Source organism: Oratosquilla oratoria, chromosome 15 (assembly GCF_046742065.1).
Source record: "Oratosquilla oratoria isolate Oo_2021 chromosome 15, ASM4674206v1, whole genome shotgun sequence".
Taxonomy (NCBI): domain Eukaryota; kingdom Metazoa; phylum Arthropoda; class Malacostraca; order Stomatopoda; family Squillidae; genus Oratosquilla; species Oratosquilla oratoria.
Window position 1 is genome coordinate 16,524,153 of NC_134791.1, and position 22,500 is coordinate 16,546,652.

General features: G+C 40.3%; 1 protein-coding gene across 6 annotated transcripts in view; it reads right to left on the reverse strand.

The window, feature by feature from the left end:
* Positions 1-22,500, reverse strand: part of LOC143033319 (1-phosphatidylinositol 4,5-bisphosphate phosphodiesterase-like) — a 279,603-nt gene that overhangs the window by 16,840 nt on the left and 240,263 nt on the right. For 4 of the 6 annotated variants that reach the window (XM_076198611.1, XM_076198613.1, XM_076198614.1 and 1 more), the window contains 8 exons: positions 20,798-20,877; positions 13,524-13,659; positions 11,483-11,583; positions 8,401-8,561; positions 7,646-7,856; positions 6,329-6,587; positions 5,823-6,008; positions 979-1,171 (listed from right to left, as the gene is read on the reverse strand). In XM_076198611.1, the coding sequence (XP_076054726.1) occupies positions 979-1,171; positions 5,823-6,008; positions 6,329-6,587; positions 7,646-7,856; positions 8,401-8,561; positions 11,483-11,583; positions 13,524-13,659; positions 20,798-20,877 (1,327 nt within the window). Of the gene's footprint in view, positions 1-978; positions 1,172-5,822; positions 6,009-6,328; positions 6,588-7,645; positions 7,857-8,400; positions 8,562-11,482; positions 11,584-13,523; positions 13,660-15,372; positions 15,453-20,797; positions 20,878-22,500 lie in introns of all 6 variants that reach the window. The other 2 variants (XM_076198612.1, XM_076198616.1) reach the window with 2 other exon arrangements.

Sequence of the window (22,500 nt, forward strand, 5' to 3'; positions counted from 1 at the left end):
AGTGATGCTGGAGATGGTGATGCTGGAGATAGTGATGTTGGAGATAATGATGTTGGAGATAGTGATGCTGGAGATGGTGATGCTGGAGATAGTGATGTTGGAGACAGTGATGTTGGAGACAGTGATGTTGGAGACAGTGATGTTGGAGACAGTGATGTTGGAGATAGTGATGCTGGAGACAGTGATGTTGGAGACAGTGATGTTGGAGATAATGATGTTGGAGATAGTGATGCTGGAGACAGTGATGTTGGAGACAGTGATGTTGGAGATAATGATGTTGGAGATAATGATGTTGGAGATGGTAATGTTAGAGATAATGATATTGGAGACAATGATGCTGGAGATAGTGATGTTGGAAACAGTGATGTTGGAGACAGGTATGGTGGAGACAGTAATGCTGGAGATAGTGATGTTGGAGACAGTGATGCTGGAGACACTGATGTTGGAAACAGTAACGTTGGAAACAGTAATGGTGGAGATAGTGCTGGTGTTGGAGATAGTGTTGGTGTTGGAGATAGTGTTGGTGTTGGAGATAATGTTGGTGTTGGAGATAGTGTTGGTGTTGGAGATAGTGTTAGTGTCGGAGATAGTGTTGGTGTTGGAGATAGTGTTGGTGTTGGAGATAGTGTTGGTGTTGGAGATAGTGATGGTGTTGGAGATAGTGTTGGTGTTGGAGATAGTGTTGGTGTTGGAGATAGTGTTGGTGTTGGAGATAGTGTTGGTGTTGGAGATAGTGTTGGTATTGGAGATAGTGTTGGTGTTGGAGATAGTGTTGGTGTTGGAGATAGTGTTGGTGTTGGAGATAGTGTTGGTGTTGGAGATAGTGTTGGTGTTGGAGATAGTGTTGGTGTTGGAAATAGTGTTGGTGTTGGAGATGGTGTTGGAGATAGTGTTGGAGATAGTGTTGGGGATAGTGTTGGAGATAGTGTTGGTGTTGGAGATAGTGTTGGTGTTGGACGTGGGGGAGGGCACGAGTACCTTCAGCTAAGTCAAAGCCCTGGAACTTGACGGGTTGGCAGTAGTTGACGAAGGAGGAGAGGACGGGGTGGACCTGCGTGGTGGCGCCCGTGTACTGGTAGTAGAGGAACGCCCTTTCCTCCGCTGTGAGCGGCTTGTCGTCCTCCAACGATTGCTGCGACACGGGAGTAGTTATGGTATTTGGCGCTGCGCTCTACAGGGAGACGGAGAAAGGAGAAGACCACAGAATCAACGGGAGAAGGGGGGTGGTTGGGTGGGTGGTGGAGGAAGAGGTGGTGGTATGTGGTATGTGGTATAAGTGTGATAAGATTTTTTTTTTTTTTTTTTTGGTATGGTCGAAGTCTGTACGTGAACAGGTCGGTTCACTTCGGGTTGGGAGGTCGGGAGGTGACGTCATGGGTGGCGCGCACGTACAGGGTATGTCAGATTTGTAAGTTGTTTTGGGTGAATTCTCAAAAATTTGGATTTCCGTTCAAAATTTTCTTTCGTAAATTCTCAATATTCGTGTGGACTCACATTCATTTTTTCCCAAATGCTAACCCACCTAAAAAAAATAAAAAAAATAAAATAAAGATAATAATAATGATAATAAGATAAAAAGTAAATACATGAATAGATAAATAGATAAATAAATGAAGAGATAAATATATAAATAAATTGTTAATGAAGAAAAACCCTTTGCTTCAGTACCAAGGTTGACAATGATAAATATCTTGCATTTCTTTTGCCCGGACAGAGTGAACATAAGAATATAAGAATGAAGGAGACTACAAGAGACCATAAAGCCTACACTAGACAGTTCCATGTCCACCTATCATCTTTATCCGTCATATTCAGATTCCTCACATTCTATAGAAACGTATGATTTGTAACAGAAGACCAGGGTCCCTCTAAATCCTTCTCTTGGTTTCCATGCCCCCCCCAGGTTGAAAAACACTGATCTATGTACAGCTGCACAGAAAACTATCGTTAGTAAATCACGCTAATCATTTTGACACAAAACAACGAAACTATTTGAGACAAGTTGAAGTCTCCATCGGAAATAAGATTATCATGTCATAGTGAATCCATATGAACTCCGGAACTATTATTCGATTCATATTCATTCAGAAGGAATTCGAACAATTCGAACCCCAGAAATACCAACCCTTCGGTATCATAAGGTTATGTTCATTAGCGAATGTTTCGACACCCCTACTAACGATAGTTTTCTGTGTAGCTGTACAACTTCCAAATCCTGTTGCATCAATAAAGCCCTGTTGCTAGAAAACCCGGTTTATGCTGGACAACTAATCGGACCTACTATATACTAAGCAAAGAAATTTTTCATTTGCAAACTTACAATCAGGAGCGAGAACAGTATTTTTGCAGAGCTGGGCGCGTTACCACAGGACAGGTAGTGCGTTACCGCCGGACAAGTAGTGCGTTACCGAAAAATCTGGAGTACATTTCCGTCAATGCGTTACCGATTTTAATTTCCTTAGAGCGGCCCGCGTTACCGCGTATGTGTATGTGTATATACACATACTCGTACGCAGTATGTATAAGCAGATTTTTCGGTAAAACATACATGTCTGGCGGTAACGCACTAGCTGTCCGGTGGTAACGCGCCCAGCTCTGTATTTTTGAGACTGATAGTGAAAGTTTTGGTTTGTTGGTGGTGATGGAGATGGTGTTGGAGGTAATGTTGGTGGTAATAATATTGGTGCTGGTGACTGGTTTTGGTGCAAGAAATGGCTACTTTCAGAAATCAAGACAGGGAGACTTTGGCTGTGACAATGTGATTCGCTATGGTCTTGGATCACGTGTTGGACTCGTGATCGACAGCTGTTTCCCTCCCGGAAGAGAGCTCAGAGCTCATATATGACCGATGTATGAGATACCAGGAGAATGAATTTAATGGGCAACAAGAACGATGGAACTATAAGAACATAAGACTGAAGGAGACTGCAAGAGACCATAAGGATTATACTAGGTAGTTCCATGTCCAGTACCACCTATTATCCCTATCCATAAAATTAGCTAATATTCTCCTAAAACAACCAGTGGGAAAAGAGGAGACCTAAAGCTCATTGAAAGAGATGAAAGATGGCAAGGCACCTGAGTTAGATGGTTTTCATATGGAGTATCTGACGATTTACTTGTAGTGGAATGACATATGAAAAAATAATAATAAAAATGATAATGATAATCACAGTAATGATAATAGTAATGATAATATTATCTATAATAACGATAACAACCCATAAGTATGACCCTTATATTTCTTTCAGATTAATACGATATCTTGGGATTAGATGCTACTCTACGCTTTGTGACGTCACATCGTTTGATTTCCGAAGTGAACTTCTCTGTTCTTGTATAGACTAAAATCTATGACATTCACATTATGGTAACACACTTCTAAGACTAGAAGTCACATTTCTAGTCACACAGCAGTGTGGAAACGAAGATGTAACTAGATTTGTGGTTGTTAGTCTTGCAATGAGTTACCAAGGTGTAATTATCATCATCCTAACTGAACTAAGATGGTCGCCAATATTATTGCTCGTGATTCACTTTGATATAGTGACGGTCTTATTTATTAATTTATTTAATGTATTTATTTTTTTGTTCTGGTTTGTGGTAGATTATTTATTTAACTGAAGGGCAGTCTATAGATTACGAACGGGTCTCTGTCGTTTCCTCAGCCGAATCAAATCGCCTGGATTCAGCCAGAATAGAATATAAAAAGTGTATTACCTATGGAAGCCAACAGGATGACTAGCCTGGAAAAGGATCCATCACAGCTGACAAAAAAAAAAAAAAAAATCAAAGACGCTAGTTATATGTATTTATCTAGTTGTATTATACGGGAACGTGAGCGTTGCTCGTGGTGACCCGTCTTTGTATCTCGCAACATCTAGTTCGTTCTTAAATTCCTGTATGGCGTTTGCACACACTACTGTTTCGTCCAATGTATGTGTGTGTGCGTGTGTGTGTGTGTGCGTGTGTATGTTTGGGGGGGGGAGGGGAGTGGGCAAGGGGAGTCTCAGAGCGTATTTACTGAGAAGCTAAAGGCCGGTCAAGTATCATGCCATTGTGTGGGTGGGCGTTGGGGTAGTTCTTCAACAACCTCCCCCTTAGGGGTGTGAGTGTTGGAGGGAGGTAATGGAGGGGGGGGGTATTCTATTGGGAGAAGAGCACTGTCTGCTCATTGGGGGGAAGGGGAGGAGATGAGGATGTCTTGGGGGGATCAGGGGGAGGGGGAGGGAGAAAAGGCAAGCAACAGTATCCCGTTTTTTGAGTTGGGGGGGGGGAGCAGAAGCTCCAAAAGAAGGAAAGACAAAATTCCATATCGAAAAAAGGGGAAAGGAAAGGAAATTTGACAATTGAACTTCGGCAGGTATGCTGAAGCCGTATATGCATGCTCAATTGATATATATATATATGTGTGTATATATTTTTTTGGGAGGGAGGGATACCTTAGTAGTAATTTTTATTTAGGTATGCCAGATATATATATGTAGATATATATTTTTTGGTTGGGTTCATGGATACAACGATACACCCATGCCACACTTACGGCACATAAACAGTCGCATCACATTGCCATCTAGCGTATATCAGGACCATACAGATATGAGGCGGCTAGAAACAGAGGGGCATCCACACCATGTTCACCGGATTCGACTTAAGCAAGGATATATATAGAAAGGAGTGTTACCCCTTTCACTATCCATGCTTAACTCGTGACCAGTAAAAGTGGCGGGGGTGCCCCTCTGTTTCTGGACACTTCGTATGAAAAAAATGTATAAATATATAAAGGGTGGGGGGCGAGTTTTGTCTGGCGGGGGGAGAGCAGGGAGGGCTGGGGGGAGCTTAGAGAAGAGTCTGCAAGTCTGGGGGTCTGGAAGTCGAGCGGAACGGAAAAAAAAAAAAAAAAAAAAAAAGGAAAATTGTGGCGGGAGGAAAAAAATGGCCGAAGAAAATGCTGTAAAGGAGAAAATAAACAACTGCAGGAAACAAAAGGTACAAGGAAATACAATAGAAGGGGGAAGTGTCGTGAAAAATGGAAAACGCGAAAGTGGAAGAAGGAAAATAAATGGTGAAAATGTAAAGGAAAAAAATGCTGTAAGATAAAGTTGCAGAAATAAAAGAATGAATGAAGGACGAATAACAAAGGAAAAGGATGTCAGACTTAGATAAGTTGACCGAATATAAAAGAGAAAAAATCCGACGAATGAAAAAAATATATATATAGAAATCTGAATGAAAAAAAAAGTGACAGGAAAGAAGTGACAGCAGGACAATAGTGTCTGAAAGGAAAAAAAATCCAAGATGACAAAGTGTAACATAAGGAACAATATGATATGGTCGAAAAAAAAGGCAAATGGCAAAGGTGACGTGAAGAAATACGGAAAAAAATGACGGAAAGATTTGGACGAGTTCGAAGATGAAGGATATATGGCAGCGAGCTATGGACTCCCTTCGAGGAGGCAAATAACAAAAGAGAAGTAAGCAAATAGGGAAAAAAAAAAGGAGGAGGAGAAATAATAATAAAGAATAATAAAGCGATCGAGGAGGAGGAGAAGTAGGAGGAGGAGGAAGCGAATAATAAAGCGAACGAGGAAGAGGAGGAGGAGGAAGCGAATAATAAAGCGAACGAGGAAGAGGAGGAGGAGGAGGAAGAGGAGGAGAAGGGGGAGGAGGAGACCCGCCAACTCGTTCCTCTCACTGTTTAAGTTGGCACCCTCTTTCCGAGTTGGCAGAGGCGGCGGCGGCGGCGGTGGCGGTGGCGGTGATGGTGGCGGTGGAGGGTGTGGCGGCGGCGGTGGCGGAACCGCCCAGACAGACAAACTTACCTTGGGCTCGGTCTTGGGGGCTGCGGCTTGAGAGGCGTCCTCCACCACGTCGTCCACGAGTTCCAGCTGCCCCTTGAGGAACAACTCGAGCTCCTGTTTCTCCACTTCGGCCTTGAGGCGCTTGTTCTTGATCAGGATCTTCTTCTTCAGCTGGTTGGGACTCGGGAGGGGATGGCCTGGCACCAGCTGAGAAATAACATAGAAATATATATTTATGTGTATATCTAATGCACGTGTGTGTGTGTTTATATGTGTGTGTGTGTGTGTGTTTATGTGTGAACATGTGTGTTTGTGTATGTATGTGTATGCGTTTGCATGCACACGTACACACACATACATACACACACACACACATGTATGTACATACTTCATGTTTAGCGCCTGCACATGCATAAATACACATACACATATGAATATATGTCTACGTCACCTTTTTTGCATGTAAACGAGTATCTACACCAACTAAAAAAAAAAAAAAAAAAAAAAAAAAAAAAATGAAGACTCACAGGACTGTCTGGAAGCGCCTCTTTGGACAGAAGCTCCCCGAAGAACTCATCGCAGTACTTGGCGAGTTTGTACTGCTGCTTCTTGCAGCAATGGTTCTCGAAGGATAGGACGATGGGGCAGTCTGACGTCACGAAGGCACAGTCACGGATGGCGATGATGGCTTCCTTGAAGAGGATGTCTGTGCACATGGCTTTGCCGTGGGTGATGATGGGCTCTTCGTCTTCTCCTTTGCCGTCCCAACAATCCAGTTCAACACACCTGAGGTGGCACATGAAACTCGTTCAAAATCACATTAGGCTGGTTTGTTTATTAGTCTATTTATCTATTTATTTGCTCGCTTATCTGTTTATTTATTTATTTATTTATTTGTGTTTACGTGGCAGGTTTTTGTGTTCATCACAAATACATTTTTGAAGAAGAGAGTTTGTTCAAAAATATGTTTAGAATTGCTTTTAAAACTATGTGCATTGGCGCCTCTGTATTTGCGTACACATTTACGTGAAAAATATTTCGTTTGCTTTTATATAAAACTTGTTTGTACTTATCAAGGAAACGTTTGAGCTCATATGGGAAACTTTAAGGTTCCTGTAAGAGGACATTGCGTTTATCAGATAATTGTTTGCGCTTTTGTAATACGAGTTTGCGTTTATTGGAAAATAATTTGCGTTTCTGTAAGACGAGTTTGCGTTTATTGTAACAGACTTTGCGTTTTTGTAAGACAATTAAGCTACGAAGTTGCGTTTATTAGAAAAACATTTGCGCTTTTGTAAGACGAGGTTGCGCTTAATGTTTTCATGGTGTCACACGACTCATTCGTGTTTATTAGAGAAATATTTGCGGTCTTATAAGACGAGTACTGGGAAACAAGGCGCTTTTGTAAGACGCGTTTGCGTTTACTGGAAAAGAATTTGCTCTCATATAAGACTAGTATGCGCTTACTGGAAAAGACTGCGCTTTTGCAAAACGAGTTTGCGCTTACTGGAAAAGAATTTGCGCTCTTGTAAGACGAGTATGCGTTTACTGGAAAAGAATTTGCGCTGTTGTGAGACGAGTATGCGTTTACTGGAAAAGAATTTGCGCTGTTGTGAGACGAGTTTGCATTTACTGGAAAAGAATTGCGCTCTTGTAAGACGAGTTTGAGTTTACTGGAAAACAATTTGCGCTTACTGGAAAAGAATTTACGCTCATGTAAGACGATTTTGCTCTTACTGGAAAATAATTTGCGCTCATGTAAGACGAGTATGCATTTCCTGGAAAAAAAAAACGCGCTTTTGTGAAACGAATTCGCGTTTACTGGAAAAGACTTCTTCACTCACCTGCACCCTGCCAGGAGTGTCTGCCGATACATTTCTGCCGTCGACTTGCCGCCGAATTGCCTGCCGGAGAGGTAGGTGTTGTGGGACGAGTTGATGTAGTAGTGGTTCATGGGTTGGTCCATGTCCTGGTACACGTCCAGACGATCCAGGAACACAGGGGCGTTCTCGTCCGACATGAGGAATGCCATGAGGCCCGTCTTCGTGATGCGGTCTGGAATGATGGGGTGGAATGAGACAGAGAAATAGACAGGTATTATAGATATTATTATCATTATTATATTATTGTTATTATTATCACCATTGCTGCTATTATCATTATTACTATTATTATTGTAAATATTATTGTTATCATTATTAATTATTATTATTGTTATGGTTATTATTTTATTATCATCATTATTGTTATTATCACTACTATTATTATTACTATTGTTATTGTTACTATTAGTATTACTACTACTACTACTACTATTGTTATTATTATTTTTATCATTATTATTATTATTACATTATCATTACCATTGTATCTATTACTAATATCATCATTACTACTACTACTACTACTACTACTACTACTACTATTTCTACTACTACTACTACTACATCTACTACTACTACTGCTGATTCTATCCCATTCCCTTTCACCACCTTCCTCCCCTCCCTCTCCCTTCCCTTCCCTTCCGGCCCGTCCCTCCGGGTCCCGCCTGGGGAGGGGTGTGTGTGTGTGTGTGCCTCTGTTGTTGTTCTGTACTCACTCTCTTTGACGTGTTCCGGGTCCGGTTCGTGTGCCGTGATGATCTCTATGCACCTCTTCTCGCCATAGAGCGGATACAGGATTTCGTTGAGCCTCGGGTCTCGCTGCTTCTCGTTCATGAAGTTGATGAACTGCTTCAGCGAGATGTAGGGCTCCTTTGTTCTGGAGGGGTTCCCGTAAGGTGGAGGAGGAGGGAGGGAGTGAGGGGGGAGGAGGAGGAGGAGGAGGAGGAGGAGGAGAGAGGGAGGAGGAGGAGGAAGGAGGGAGGAGGAGGAGGGTAATGGAGGATGGAGGGGAGTAGATGAGGAGCGAGTATATGAGGAGGAAGAGTAGACACAACAAAATTAGCGAAGGCAATGATAATTAACAATCATTTATACAAAACAACAAAGTTTGAATCTGTAGATATTTTGTCGCCTATATCTGATCCCTACGTTTATTCCTACTGCCGTCAGGCGATTTTATTCATTTGAGGTTTTCCCACAAGCGAATAAAACCGCTTGGCGTCAGGTAGAATGAACGACTTATGCCCTATTCACATTAGCGGTTTGAACCGCGACGGTTCAATTACAATGTAGGTCAATGGGGGCCTTCACACACAACCGCGAAGTTCTTCCTTGACTATGCGGTACCACTGCGGATTCCGCGCGGTTCAAACCGCCAGTGTGAACGGGGCCTATGTTTTGTACAAACTGAGTTCCGCGTCTTGACCGTCTTATGAATAACCCTGGCGTTTCTATTCAGCTGTAGGGGGTCCTGTGGGTTAACTACTCTGTCCACGAACTAGCCAATTCAAGGAGACTAACTACGCAAGCATGACGGGGGGGGGGAGGGTAGTTAACAAGGGGGCAATTGGACACTTGAGACGATGGTCTAATTGCTCAAGATCTGGAAAGGCAATGAAGTCCTTTGCACACGCACACACGCACACACACACACATATCTAGGAAAGATGGTAAGATCCTCATCTAGAAAGGGTACTAAGTTCTACAACGTATTCTAGAACGTTCTGTGGGGAACTAGGAATGATAATTGTTTTATTCATAGATTAATAGATAAACAAGTGAATAGATGAATAAATGAATAAGATAAAAGCAAATAAATGAATAAATAGATAAATAAATTAATAAATAGATATTTAAATAAATACGTATTGATAAATAAATAAATAAATGAACTGATTAACATTATAGAACGTTTCTTTGACTTAATTACTGTCATCACATAATTTGACGTCTTTTTTTTTTTCCAAAGAGACAAACTGAGTCCACATGTATGGGTGAGAAGGTGCAGGGCGACCTTATTACGCCCACTGAACGTTCTAAAAGACGGGAGACAGATCCACATTACAGAACGGCACGAGACAGTACATCGCTTCACGACCTCTGACACTAATTCGTGTTAGGTCACCGAAATTCGTGTTAGGTCACCGAAAAGACCTTGCAGAAAACGAGCAAGGAGAGGAGGGGTCGCATCCCAACACAGGAGGGGGTGATTTTTCAAAAAAAGGCGAAAGGGGGAAAAGAGTGAAAGAGAGAGATGGGAGAGAGAGAGGGGGAGAAGGAGAGAGAGATGGGAGATAGAGAAAGAGAGGGAGAAAGAGAGAGAGGGGAGATAGAGAAAGAGAGGGAGAAAGAGAGAGAGAGGGAGAAAGAGAGAGAGAGGGAGAAAGAGAGAGGGAGAAAGAGACAGAGAGAGAGAGAGAGAGAAAGAGACAAAGAGAGAGAGAGAGAGAAAGAGACAAAGAGAGAGAGAGAGAGAGAGAGAGACAGAGAGAGAGAGAGAGAGAGAGAGAGAGAGAGAGAGAGAGAGAGAGAGAGAGAGTGACTTCCCAGGCTACAGGGAGAGTTTCCTATAGTCAGCGCAAGGAGAATTGGCCGATAAGGCGGGGCTAGGAGATTTCCCGGTGTTGCCACATGTGGGCATCCATGGCGAGAACGTGCATGTGGATGCAATGTTTTCTGAATGCAGTATGAGGGGGGCGGGGCCAGAGATTAGATGTAGCGGCAACGTCGCTCTCTCATGCATATATGCCATATCTAGACTTAAAGAAACGAAACCTTTGTATAGAAAACATTGCTTTGATTTTTACCTCAGTGGTGGTGTGTGACAAAAAATTATAATATAATCATATGAGGCAACATTATAAAACTATAAAATAGAATTATAAAATAAAATGAAATTATAGAATAATTATATGTGGCACCACAGGGGAACTCCCAGTGCTCCGCCCTAATGGCCAGATCTCAGTGCAACGGGTATAGTCGAACTCTATTCTTCACGTCTTCCCCAGTCCAGCGCATCTGAGGGTTGATTCCAACAATTCTATTCATCTGACCTCTTGACCTGATGGCAAAGTTTAGTGACCTAGCATGACCTGAAGATCCTTCCCTGGACTGAGAGCGCCCTCCGGAAGAGGTACGAGATGTTACATTCATGTGTTGTTGATCAACTCCTTCCAGGGGCTTCTATTCAGGTGAAGGAACAGAACTGGCACAAGGTGGGGTCTCGTTTGAGACTCCACTCTTTTGCCGGATCTGACCCTCTCCCCCCCTCGGACAAATAAGGTCATCTGAGGTTAAGCGGAACAAGAATCACGACGAAATCTCGTCCGAGGCGAAAAGAGGTCAACCGGTCGTAAATTTACTTTACTTTGTGTTAGCCGTTAGGTTCAGTTAATCTCTGGGAAAGTCTAGCTGATTCAATAAAATGTTGCTGTGTGTTGATCATAATCTAATGTTTTATCTTTATCCGTAGAGAAGTTTTATTCCAACAAGAGAACCGCCTCCCAATTCTAGCAAACCTTCAGTATCCCATATATGGGCATTTCTTCAAGAATATTTAAACAGACCATGAGAATATCAAAAGCCTATAATGGTTACCTATCGACAAGCGATGTGGCACATAAAAACTGACCCCTGGAAAGAAGGATTAAGACCTAATTCGTTTTATTCCTTAAGACCACCTCCATTTATTCTAGACCGTGATGGTTTCGAAACTCGAAGAAAAAGGACCTGAAGATGTCAAACGAGCGTCTCGTACCGTCTCAATGCTAAGCCAATGGAAGGCAAGAGGAAACTTACATCGAGGTGTAGAGTTCGTCAATGTCCGTCCTGGGACAGATGATATGGTAGAGTTTGTAGAAGCTCTCGAAGGGAAAGCCAGCGTGCTCCACACTTCCGCCCTGACGTGAGATGGGGGCGTGGTCGATTAGAGGGACGATGAGGGGGACAGGGGCGTGGTGGTCGTGAACCGGGGGGAGGGAGGGAGAGGGGGAGGGGGGTAGGAGTATCTACTGAGGAACTGTATGGTGGAATCTTTAGTTGGACACAGAAATTGCTCATAAACCAAGCCAGATATATATATATATATATATATATATATATATATATATATATATATATATATATATATATAAACATAATCTACTCATTTTCCATAGGGGTAGGACTAAAGGCTGTCCTGAGTGTAAACATATTCAACAATTAAAACTACAAAAATATAAGAAACACATATCACCAAGTAATGAGAAGCTACTTTGCAAATAAACATAACTACCATTCATATTCTTCCATATTTCTAATTTGAGAAAGTAAGCTATATATCCATCCATGAATTTCTGTATCCAACTAAGAAACTCGCTCGATGTGGGGACGGGCGAGAGGTGGAGGTTGGAGGGGGAACTAACTAATTGGTTTGAGATAGGTAGTTCATTGGGGGTAAAAGTTGTATGTCAGAGATAGTATATAGGTTCCTTGTAGGAGAGTTCACTCTTTTCAAGGAAACCCTCTGACGAGTGGGTTGAGGGTGTAATTGGTCTTTGGGGTCTGAGATGAGAACAACTTTGTCAAATTGATGCCATGTCTGCGCTTGTAAACTGGTACAGTATGGATCATGTTGGTGGGTAGGTGGGAGTGACTGATCAAGCTCTGAGGAGGGTAATGGGGTTTGGGGAATGTAGATAGCAAATAAGGGAATACTTTCACATTTTTGGGAGGTAGAATAGGTTGTCTTGGGGAAGAATATGAGCATAAAACAAAATTTTGTCAAAAGTGCTTGCACGAACACACGCACGCACGCACACATGCACGCACGCACACACACACGCACACACGCACACACACGAGCATAGCTCCCCTTCCCGTACATCTAGGTAAATACACACACAGATACACACACACACACACGCACACATACACACACACACACACACTTATGACATCATCAGACTTTAGAAAATTATACACACATGCAAGCTTACACGCAAAAGGTTACAGAAATGTGGATATACACAGATACACACATACATGTATAGGTAATACAATCAATGCAGAGAAAAACATATAGTGACAAATTTACTATGGGGTTCTAGTAACACATTGGCTTTTGTCAAGGGATTTTTTTTCCAGCTGTTGGGGTTAACCCTAAGTGGAGAAAGAGTTAAGTTTATCTTGATAACCCTTAATTGGTCAGAACAACCTCTATTCAATCGTGTCTTCTGCCTCTTAAAGGTCTCATTAATTTAAGGTCTTGGTGGGCAAGGTTTGACCTTTTTTTCTTCAAACCCTGGAAGCTGGTTTTATTGGTGTTAAGGTCTGGTCTGGTCAGCAAATAGGATATTGATATATGAAATGGTTTATAATTGACCTTAATATGCAAAGACATGACCTTAGGCATAACGGGACGGTACCTTTAAGTGGGCCATACACGATCAATATTATTGCGCAATATTCCGTATTGTACAATATTATTGACGGTGTAGGGATGGTATTTGATAGCTTCAATATGTTGTCATTCTTTGATGTCTTCAACATATTGAGTCTTTTCTCAATACCATCTCTACACTGTCAAAAATATTGTACAATATAGAATATTGCGCAATAATATAGATAGTGTAGGGCTTACTTTACGGGGGGCGTGACTGGGGACAGATTTCGGGGATGTGGGAGGGTTACACTTAGCTGATTTTATTCTGTCTATGGACAGATCATTTCTGTCTTCTGCCAGGTAAGATACCCAACATTGGGCGAAGAAGGACCTTATAAGACGTGGGTGGGCCTTAGGCACTTGCTGTCAAGGAAGGCCTTACCAGGGCTTGTCCTTACCGACCTGCTGGAGACTCACCTTATCGCCTGGAAGGCCCAGTTCGGTAAGAGACGAGAGTACGAGTTTTTCGGTCTTTCCTGAGGCGAAGGTCTTCACGATGTGTTTGATTGGGATTTTGCCCTGCGAGTCCACAGTCATACCGAGACGCATCCAACTGGAAGAGCAGGTAATCCCTTTAAGCATAAGCTCTTTCTAATAAGTGTATATTAGAATAAAAAATAAAAAATAAAAATAAAAATAAAAATAAAATAACATAAAATCAAATAAATCTTGAAGCATGAGATCTCCTGCGAAAGTGTAATTAATAATAATAATAATGATAATAATAATAATAAAAAGTGTTGCACTTGCTCGATGACTATGCACAGTCACTATTGTACATTTGTACTAAATACTTATGAACGTTTTTGTACGTAATTAAGGGGTGACTATAGTTGTTGGGTCTTCGCTGCCTATTGCAACTTAAACATAGTGTAGTGGTCGGAACGTTGCTCTATCAAATCATATTTGTGTGTTTGTTTACACTGATATTTTACAGTTACGTGGTAAAAACAACAACAACAACAACTAATCGTAACAGAGTATTAACAACTCCTTCGTACCAGATATTTTTGTATACGGAAACACAGTGTTGCCACATGTAATGATTTTGTTATAGTGCTGTACCACTAGATATGCTGGCAACTGTGGCTATAAATTAGAACAAATTCGCGGTCCAAAAGCCAGACGACCTGGTTGGATCTCTGCGATGATTTTATTTTTTCAAAATGCTAATTAACGATAATAAACGAGATTAAATCATAACATATATTTTTAAGATATTGATCTATATAATACAATGACCATTCGTAAAGTATATTTTGTTATGATAAATACCAAAGGGCAAGGAATAAACGATAGTAAATAATAATGATTGTCTTGTCACATTTATACTCAGTTGGTAGGCCTGATTCGGTTGAAGACTTACATGTGCTTTTTTCAACACTTTACCATGCAAACAAGACACGGGAGTCAGCAGTGAATTCAGGCTTGCCTATCGCCAGAACAAAACTCTAAATAGACTCACAAATTATAAGCTCAAGACACAACGTGCACTTGATTCTTAATTGTCACTGGAAAAAAAAAAAAAAAAAATCCACTTGTTACTAAATCGTGACATGAAGCTACCTTAGCACAACAGTATTCAACAGGGAACAAATCTAATCTAATGGTACCACTGATCATAATATATAGCAGATGGCCATCTGCAAAAGTTATAATGAAATAAAATCACGGTTCAAAACTGTACAGAATGATTACACCAATTGTATGAGAAAAATATTTTTATTGTTTGCACTTAACTAGGAATCATATGGATCTATGCGTGCTCCTATATGTTAGTGTACAAATGTGTGCGTCTGCGTGTGTGTGTGTGTGTGTGTGTGTGTGACTTTATATAGACACATCCCATTCCTTTGCACTACGGTATAGTAACTGGGCGGGTCTAACTCGGTACCTCAAGAATAGGAGCCTGAGACGCTAACCACTGCACCAGTGAGTCGTGTGTGTGTGTGTGTGTGTGTGTGTGTGTGTGTGTGTGTGTGTGTGTACACGCACGTGCATGTGTGTACATTTTTGTGTTGTGTGCGTGTGTGTGTTTAAATGTGTGTAAATGTGTTTGTGTATATGTATGTGAGTACGCACAGACGTATGTATGTATGTATGCATGTATGAACTTATGGAGAACATAAAAACACCAAAATCTTTCTTTACACTAAATCTACTTAATATAAACAGCAGCGCGGTTGAAAGCTGAACTACCAAGCATCTCATTAGCAAAGCAGATTACACATATTTTTCCAGGTTCATAAGCAAACACACCACTTACTGTTTCATGAGGTTAGTCTTGGGGCAAACGTTATTGATTTTACAACTGTTGGTGACCTTGCGCAGGCCGGCTTGCCACCGCTGTGTCCGGGGATCGAGTTAAGGATCACCCCGCCAATCATACAGTAACCGGGTGGTTGAGAACCAGGTTAGAGGCATGCAAAGGATGGCAGGAAAAGAGAGAAAGAGAGCAGAAGAATTAGCATGAGGGGAAGAATCCATGCGTTGTTGCCAGTGTGCAAGTATTGATAATGCTGATTGGGTGAGGTTAAGAACAGAGCTGGGCGCGTTCCTCGGTGCGTTCCGCTTTAGTTTGGGCGTGGTTAGCGCTCCCAAACTATTAAAGCAATATAGGTGCCGGTATAGTATGTGGCCTACGAATTTTTTCTTTGGTATAGTATGTGGCCTATTTGACTTTTATTTCGGTATAAACCTGTCTCTTAAGCTTTAATAGTTTGGGAGAGCTAATCGCGACCAAACTAGAGCGGAACGCACCTAGGAGCGCACCAAGGAACGCGCCCAGCTCTGGTTAAAAATAAGAATTGTTACAAGTTTCACTGACTGGAGACCATAAGCCCTACAATAGCCGGCAACGGTCCTCTCCTGTATGAAAAATGAAAGACAAATTTTTTTGAGGTTGAGAGGTATCTTGGGCTCGGTCAGGGGATGGAGTGCCGGTCCCCGGGGTAACATCTCCGAGTAAAAGTTAGTATGTAGATGAATTCTGAAACCAAGTGGAGGGGAGATGATTCTCTCCTACGTCCGTATTGCAAGACTGCAGCCTACAGGTACCAATCATGGGTACCAGGTAGGCTGATACCGAGGGTTAGAGAATGGTAACTGTTGTCGGTAATAATATTTGGTAACTGAAGTTTTCTAAGACCTCAAAATCCTCGCCAAAGGCATGGACAGACGAAACTCTGCCATGCAATAAGCCTTCAGTCGTCTGGATCTTGGTCTTGGTCCAGGAGACCTGGAGTCCCAGAGGTCTACCCTCCCTGTGCACTGACTCAAGGGCTGCAACCAGGATCTTCAACGACTTCGCAGTAAGTGCAGCATCATCGGCACTGACAATGCCAATTACTTTAGTGTTGTCAGTAAATGTTCTGTAATGGAAATGATTATGAACTCTGTCAAACACCCACTGCATTCGGGTATTGAAATGTATCGGGGAGAGGACGCAACCCTGATTCACTCCTGAATTAACAGGGAAGAAGCTGGGCACGCTCCCAAGAAGTCTACTGAAGCTGGGCACGCTCTCCCAGAGCACCCTACGATGTATCAAGTCAAACGCTTTCTTGAGATCAATACATGCAAACAACCGCTGTTGAAAATCACCTCGGCGCTTTACAAGAACACGAAGCTCCAGGATCCGATTAGTTGTTGATCTACCACATATTCCAGGACACATGCATTCCTTAAAGAAATTATTTCCATCGCTACTCCTTTTTAGTACGCTAAGATCGTCCACAAATTATTTCAGTACAGAATCAACAGTTGCATTACTCTCCTAATTTTTTTTATCTAGTGGCATTTTCCAACATAACACTTTTTTATCAGATAACATCCATCTTTCAACAGGCTATAGGTGTAATACCTTATGACTCATTCCTCTTTTCATCATGCCAAACTATATCTGAACATTTCCATCTAACCCCTCAGCATTTACAGTAGCTACTTCATTGTTTTAATAACCTACATTTATTCTCAACTTTCCTAATCATACCCTCCTACATTTGTACTAATTCTAGCAGTATTTCTCCACTGTCTGCCACCAAAACATTGTTCCATATTTATATTAAACTATTATTTAAATTCCATTCTTTCCTCTTGGTCTTCCGTTTTTTCTCCACTCCATAACAATGTTGAACAACCATGCAAACATCACACACCCCTTCCTCAACCCGCCGTAACGATAAACGTCTCAATTCATACTTTATTTTTTATTACTTCAAAAGCTTCCTTATTACAATGAAACCCTCCATTACTTCAATATTTCTCATGAAATATTCTTCTTAACAGAAACTTTTTCTTGATCCCTTAGGCACGGCAACACCTAGCTCACCCATCCCCTTCTTGAACCAGTTACACCCGATCCTCACATTCTCCTTATTTTTTAATATTTTTCTTCTTTGATTTTGTTTTATAGAGGTTTATTTCAGTATTTGCTATAAGCATTTTCTCCCACTCGTCTATAACCTTTCCCTGTTTTTCATATTCTCATTAGCACAGAATTCCACACAAAAAAAAACAAAAAAACGGGTGAATCCTTAAAAAAAAGGATGATTATCCTAAAAAAAAAAAAAAAATCATTCACCATCCTACTCCCATGAAGTTGGAAGTGAGAACCTCCTAGAAGGGTTGTCAGTTGAGGCAGGCTGCTGGAGGCCGATATTTGGTTCGCCTCCCCGCCTGGCCAGGGTTGTCTGGAACCAACGCAAGAAGCACGCAGCGTGTTCGGGAATCGAACACATAACCACCTGCTCATAAGTTCCACATGGTATCCACTGGGCTACCGAGCTGCCCGGTCCTTTAGAAAGGGTTCAAATTAGTTCTTCCAAAGAAAGTAAGAAATGTGGAGTTGGTTTTCGTGAAGAATGGATAGTGGTTGTAAAAACAACAAAGACACGAACTAAGTAATCGTGTATGAATTACTTAGTTAACTGAGAAAATAACTCAAAGAAGAAAGCATGAAACATACATAAGCAGTTTAGTTAGAAATTCAGACAGATGCCGACAGACACTTGGCCACACGAATTTTTTGACCTGCGGACATTTCAGCAAACGGACGTTACACTAAACAAGGTTTTTGGTAAAACAAAAATTGTGCAATATCATGGATTTCCAATGAAAAGGAAGGCGAAAAACGTTAAGATATATGTATTATATAAAGCATTAAAAGCTATGCATTTGATAAGAACAGTAAAAACGATAAGGCAATAATATGTTAACTTGAGATAGGCAACTGTACAGCTTAGAACTTAAACAGAATATCTTTCTAATATGTCCAGTTGCTTTCAATTAATCTATTTTTCTTTTATTACTCTGCATATTTCTCAATAACAGACATCAGCTATGCTTATTTCGGTGATTATAACGTCATCTCCTCTGCTACCTAGTTAGTTACCAAATCCCAGTCCAGCTGCTCTTTCCTAATTTTTGAGATGAGGCGGCAATTTGCGATTGACCGTTGGAATAGCGGTTGCAAATGGTACCACTGCGCCATCGAGCCCTGTGGGTTGGCTAACTGCCATTCTCTGCTCAGATCCTCTGCGTTATCCTTTTATTTATTTGTTTATTCATTTATTTCTATTTTTCTATATTTCTACTTATATCTGTATTTATATCTGTATCTATATTTATATTTGTCTATATATTTGTATTCATATTTATATTCATATTTATATTATATTTATACTTATATTTATATTTATATTTACACTTATATTTATATATATATTTATATTTACATTTATTTATAAGGAAAATTCTGTGTTATATTTCCAGTAGATTCCACAACCAAGTTCATACGCTGATCTCCGCCGTCTTCTACACTGTACAAATTCAATCTATGCGGTCTCAAATTAATCAAGAAACAGTTAGTTTCATCATTTTGTGATTAAATAAATTCGTTGAAGCTTCCAGCAACTCCATGAACTCGCACAAAAGCTAAAGTTTGCAATGACATCATGACGAGTGAATTTATAAAGTCATTTTAGCGTACCTGGAGTCCTAATGCACATTGAAAGATCTCTAAGAATAGGTTATTTCGTTTTTGTAATTGGCAATAAGATTTGTAGCTCTTGACAAGCATAGGATATATTGTGCGTAACTGAAAACTTATTGGAATGGAATGAAATGTCTCATTATTCAACTTTGGAGGCAGGAAGATTAATTTTTTTTTGTGTGTTGAAAGTTCCATGGATTGCAAAATCTTCTCTAACTGATTTTTCGTAAGTTGTAATTTAGAAAGTCTCCATCTGGCGTCATTCGCTACCTGACCAGGGTTTCTTTTTTGAGAAGAGCACCTGAAGATTCAAGTGGATAAAAAGGAAAAAAAAATGTGACGACGGAGGCATTGTTAGTACGACGCTTTACTTGTTACAGCCTTATGAAGTACATAGACGTTCAAGCTAGACGAGTTCAAACGAGCAACCAAACGGGAGTTAAATTTAAATTGTCAAACCAATTGTGTCTATAACATTTAGTCATATCATATATTTACAATAGAATTAAACTATCAAATATTGAAATATCAAAGATCATTAAAGAAAAAACTAATAAATGATCTGTTTACAATAAAGGGTCTATTTACAATAGAATTAGACTATGACACATTAAAATATTAAAGACCATTAACGAGAAAACTAATAAAGGGTCTGTCCTCACAAAGTATTCCTTTGGATAGACTTCTCGGCAAATGCCAATTACAACCAAGCGGAGGATAATCCCTGGCGCAGTTTTGTATAAAAGTCGGTCACTTCCCCTCTTTTTTCAATTATATGCACTGTTTTCAATAAGTTTCGTGCATTGCCTGGCTTATGCGAATGAGTTCTTCACTCTCCGTGAATGACGTCGTTTTCAATGTAAAGTCCTTCTCTAGACCTTCCTGTCTGATAACATCACCAGCAGGATATACGATCTTTGCGCAATCAACAGTGTAGGCGTAGTTATCTGGTAAAAACTTATTTTATTTCTTCTTTTGTGGTCTTAACGAATCCTATGCCATGAGAATGGGAGATGGGTACATCTTTATCAGCTTCTATATTGCTACCTAGTTGTAGTTCCAGTGAGTATGAACGACGTTAATCTAGACGTTCTTCTAAATCTTGACCAACTAAACTGCTAGATGTTCAAGCTAAATGAATTCAAACGAGCAAACAAAGGTCAGTCAAATTTAAATTGCCTAATCAATTGTGTCTATAACATTTAGTCATATTATGGATTTACTATAGAACTAGACCATAAAACATTGAAATATTAAGAACACTAACGAGAAAATCTGTGTCTTATCAAAAGCAGTAAAACTAAAGGAAATAATATAAGATATGGTGTTCAATTTATTTCTTACGGTTGACTTGTAAAGCAATTATATCGAGTTACTTCACCCATCAGTAAACGTTAAGTGAAATATCTATTAGTGAAATATTTGCTTGTACAAGTACCCACCGGCAAGATGTCCGTCCATCATCTGCCCAGCCACATTTAGCAGACAACCACCCAATGGAACACAGAAAGCACAAAAATCCACATTTTGTGTGAGACCATAGACGTCACAGTGAAACAATGAACAACACAAATGCCCATCATTAAGTGGGAACCATGCAGAAAACAGGTTAGAACGACAAAAGTTTCCATGCAACACGGGCGACCATGCAAACCAAAGCGGACAACTGTGACAGGGCAAGCGTCCCTGAAGGACTTACTGTTTCTTGAGGCAAGTCATGGGACATACATTGTTGGCTTTGACATTGTGAAACACCTTGCGGAGGCCCTCTAGCCAAACCTGTGGAGAGACGGACAGGTTAAGCGTTAACATTGTACAAAGTCTTGGTGCTCTTGGATCGCCCCCTCCAGAATCTTGCTTCACAGAAGAACATCACACTGGAAGATCCTGAATCTAAGCAAAGAGCTGATCACTTGCCTGGGAATTCCTAACACATATTGCCATTATTCCTATCTAACTGTAGCTTAAGTTAAACAGTTCTCAAAAAGTGTTTTGGAATAATAAAGGAAACATAAGATTTTGTGAACGGTAAATGCATTGTTGTTCAGCTCTATTTCCTATTGTCACAACTAAAGCTATAATGCTATGACAAGAAGCCACTATGAATATTCCTGAATAACTCTATTAGTTAAACAGTTGCCAAAAAGTAGTTTGAAATATGAAGGAAAGCATAATGTCAATATCTAAATACATTGTAATAAAGATTTATTTCTTGGTGTCATAGTAAAATCCATAATAACGTCCTAGCTCATACGAACGCATGACAAAACCCCAACGGACAAAACCCCAATCTGCATAGCAGACAAAACCCTGATAGGAAAATTAGGGGGTGGGGAGAGGACATAACCTAAGCTAAGCTAAGCTAAGCTAACCTAACCTAACCTAACGTAAGTTATTCACTGATTGGGGTTTTGTCCGCTGGTATATTGTCCGTTTCCCAGCTCACTAATCCCTTTGAGCATACACAGACATTTAAAAACTCAACATAATAAAGAAATTCATCTTTGATAAGAATAGGGCACTAGCTAGTTTTGAAAGTCATTTAAGTCAAGTTTTATGAAAAGATCAGTTCTCAGGCATTTTTGGTAGAGAATTTGAATACTGTAGAATTTTTTTTTCATCTAAAAATTACAGCCCAAAGTCTGAACAATAATTACATATGAACACATTATTCATCATTTCTAAAGTCCTCGGTTGAGTAAAAGCAGCAACGACTGCAACAGCACTGTAGGAGAGAGGCCAAACGCAGAGTATGGGATCCAATGTCAGTTACTGTCTGAAGTTATTTTCTATATCTTTGTTAGGAAAAATACCGAAACCATTAAATAGATTTATGTTAAAGATTAATCACCATCTTCAAATATTTTTAGATGACAAAATAAACAATGAGAATGAAAAATATCGTCACAGTAGGAAGGACTCTGCAATCTAATCCTGATATGATTTTACAATATGCCTTGAAATGTATCCAAAATACTGTCTTTGAAACTGATTAGTTTCAATTACATTTCTCTATATCTATATAAAGACAACGTTACAGCATTTAAATGATCCTAAAAAGAGTAATACTGTACCCGAAGTTTCATCAAATTAAACAAATTCTCAACAGCTGCCGAACGTTAACAAATTTTGACTAAAAGCATTTGCCGCTTTTACGTATTTTGTCATGAACAAGCAATGCTACAAGTATATACATACATATCAGAGCACTTGCGCGTAGAACGTGCAGGCAAATAGATCTAATATTGTTTATTGTCATGATAAAATCCTTAAAAAGTAGCAAATATTGTTGGCAGACATTCGTGAATGATAACGGTGTTGTGGCTGCCACAAGGACGCCTCAAGATATGGACTTTATGTGTGGGAATGATAACTGCCGAAAAATATAAACAAAGGAACGCC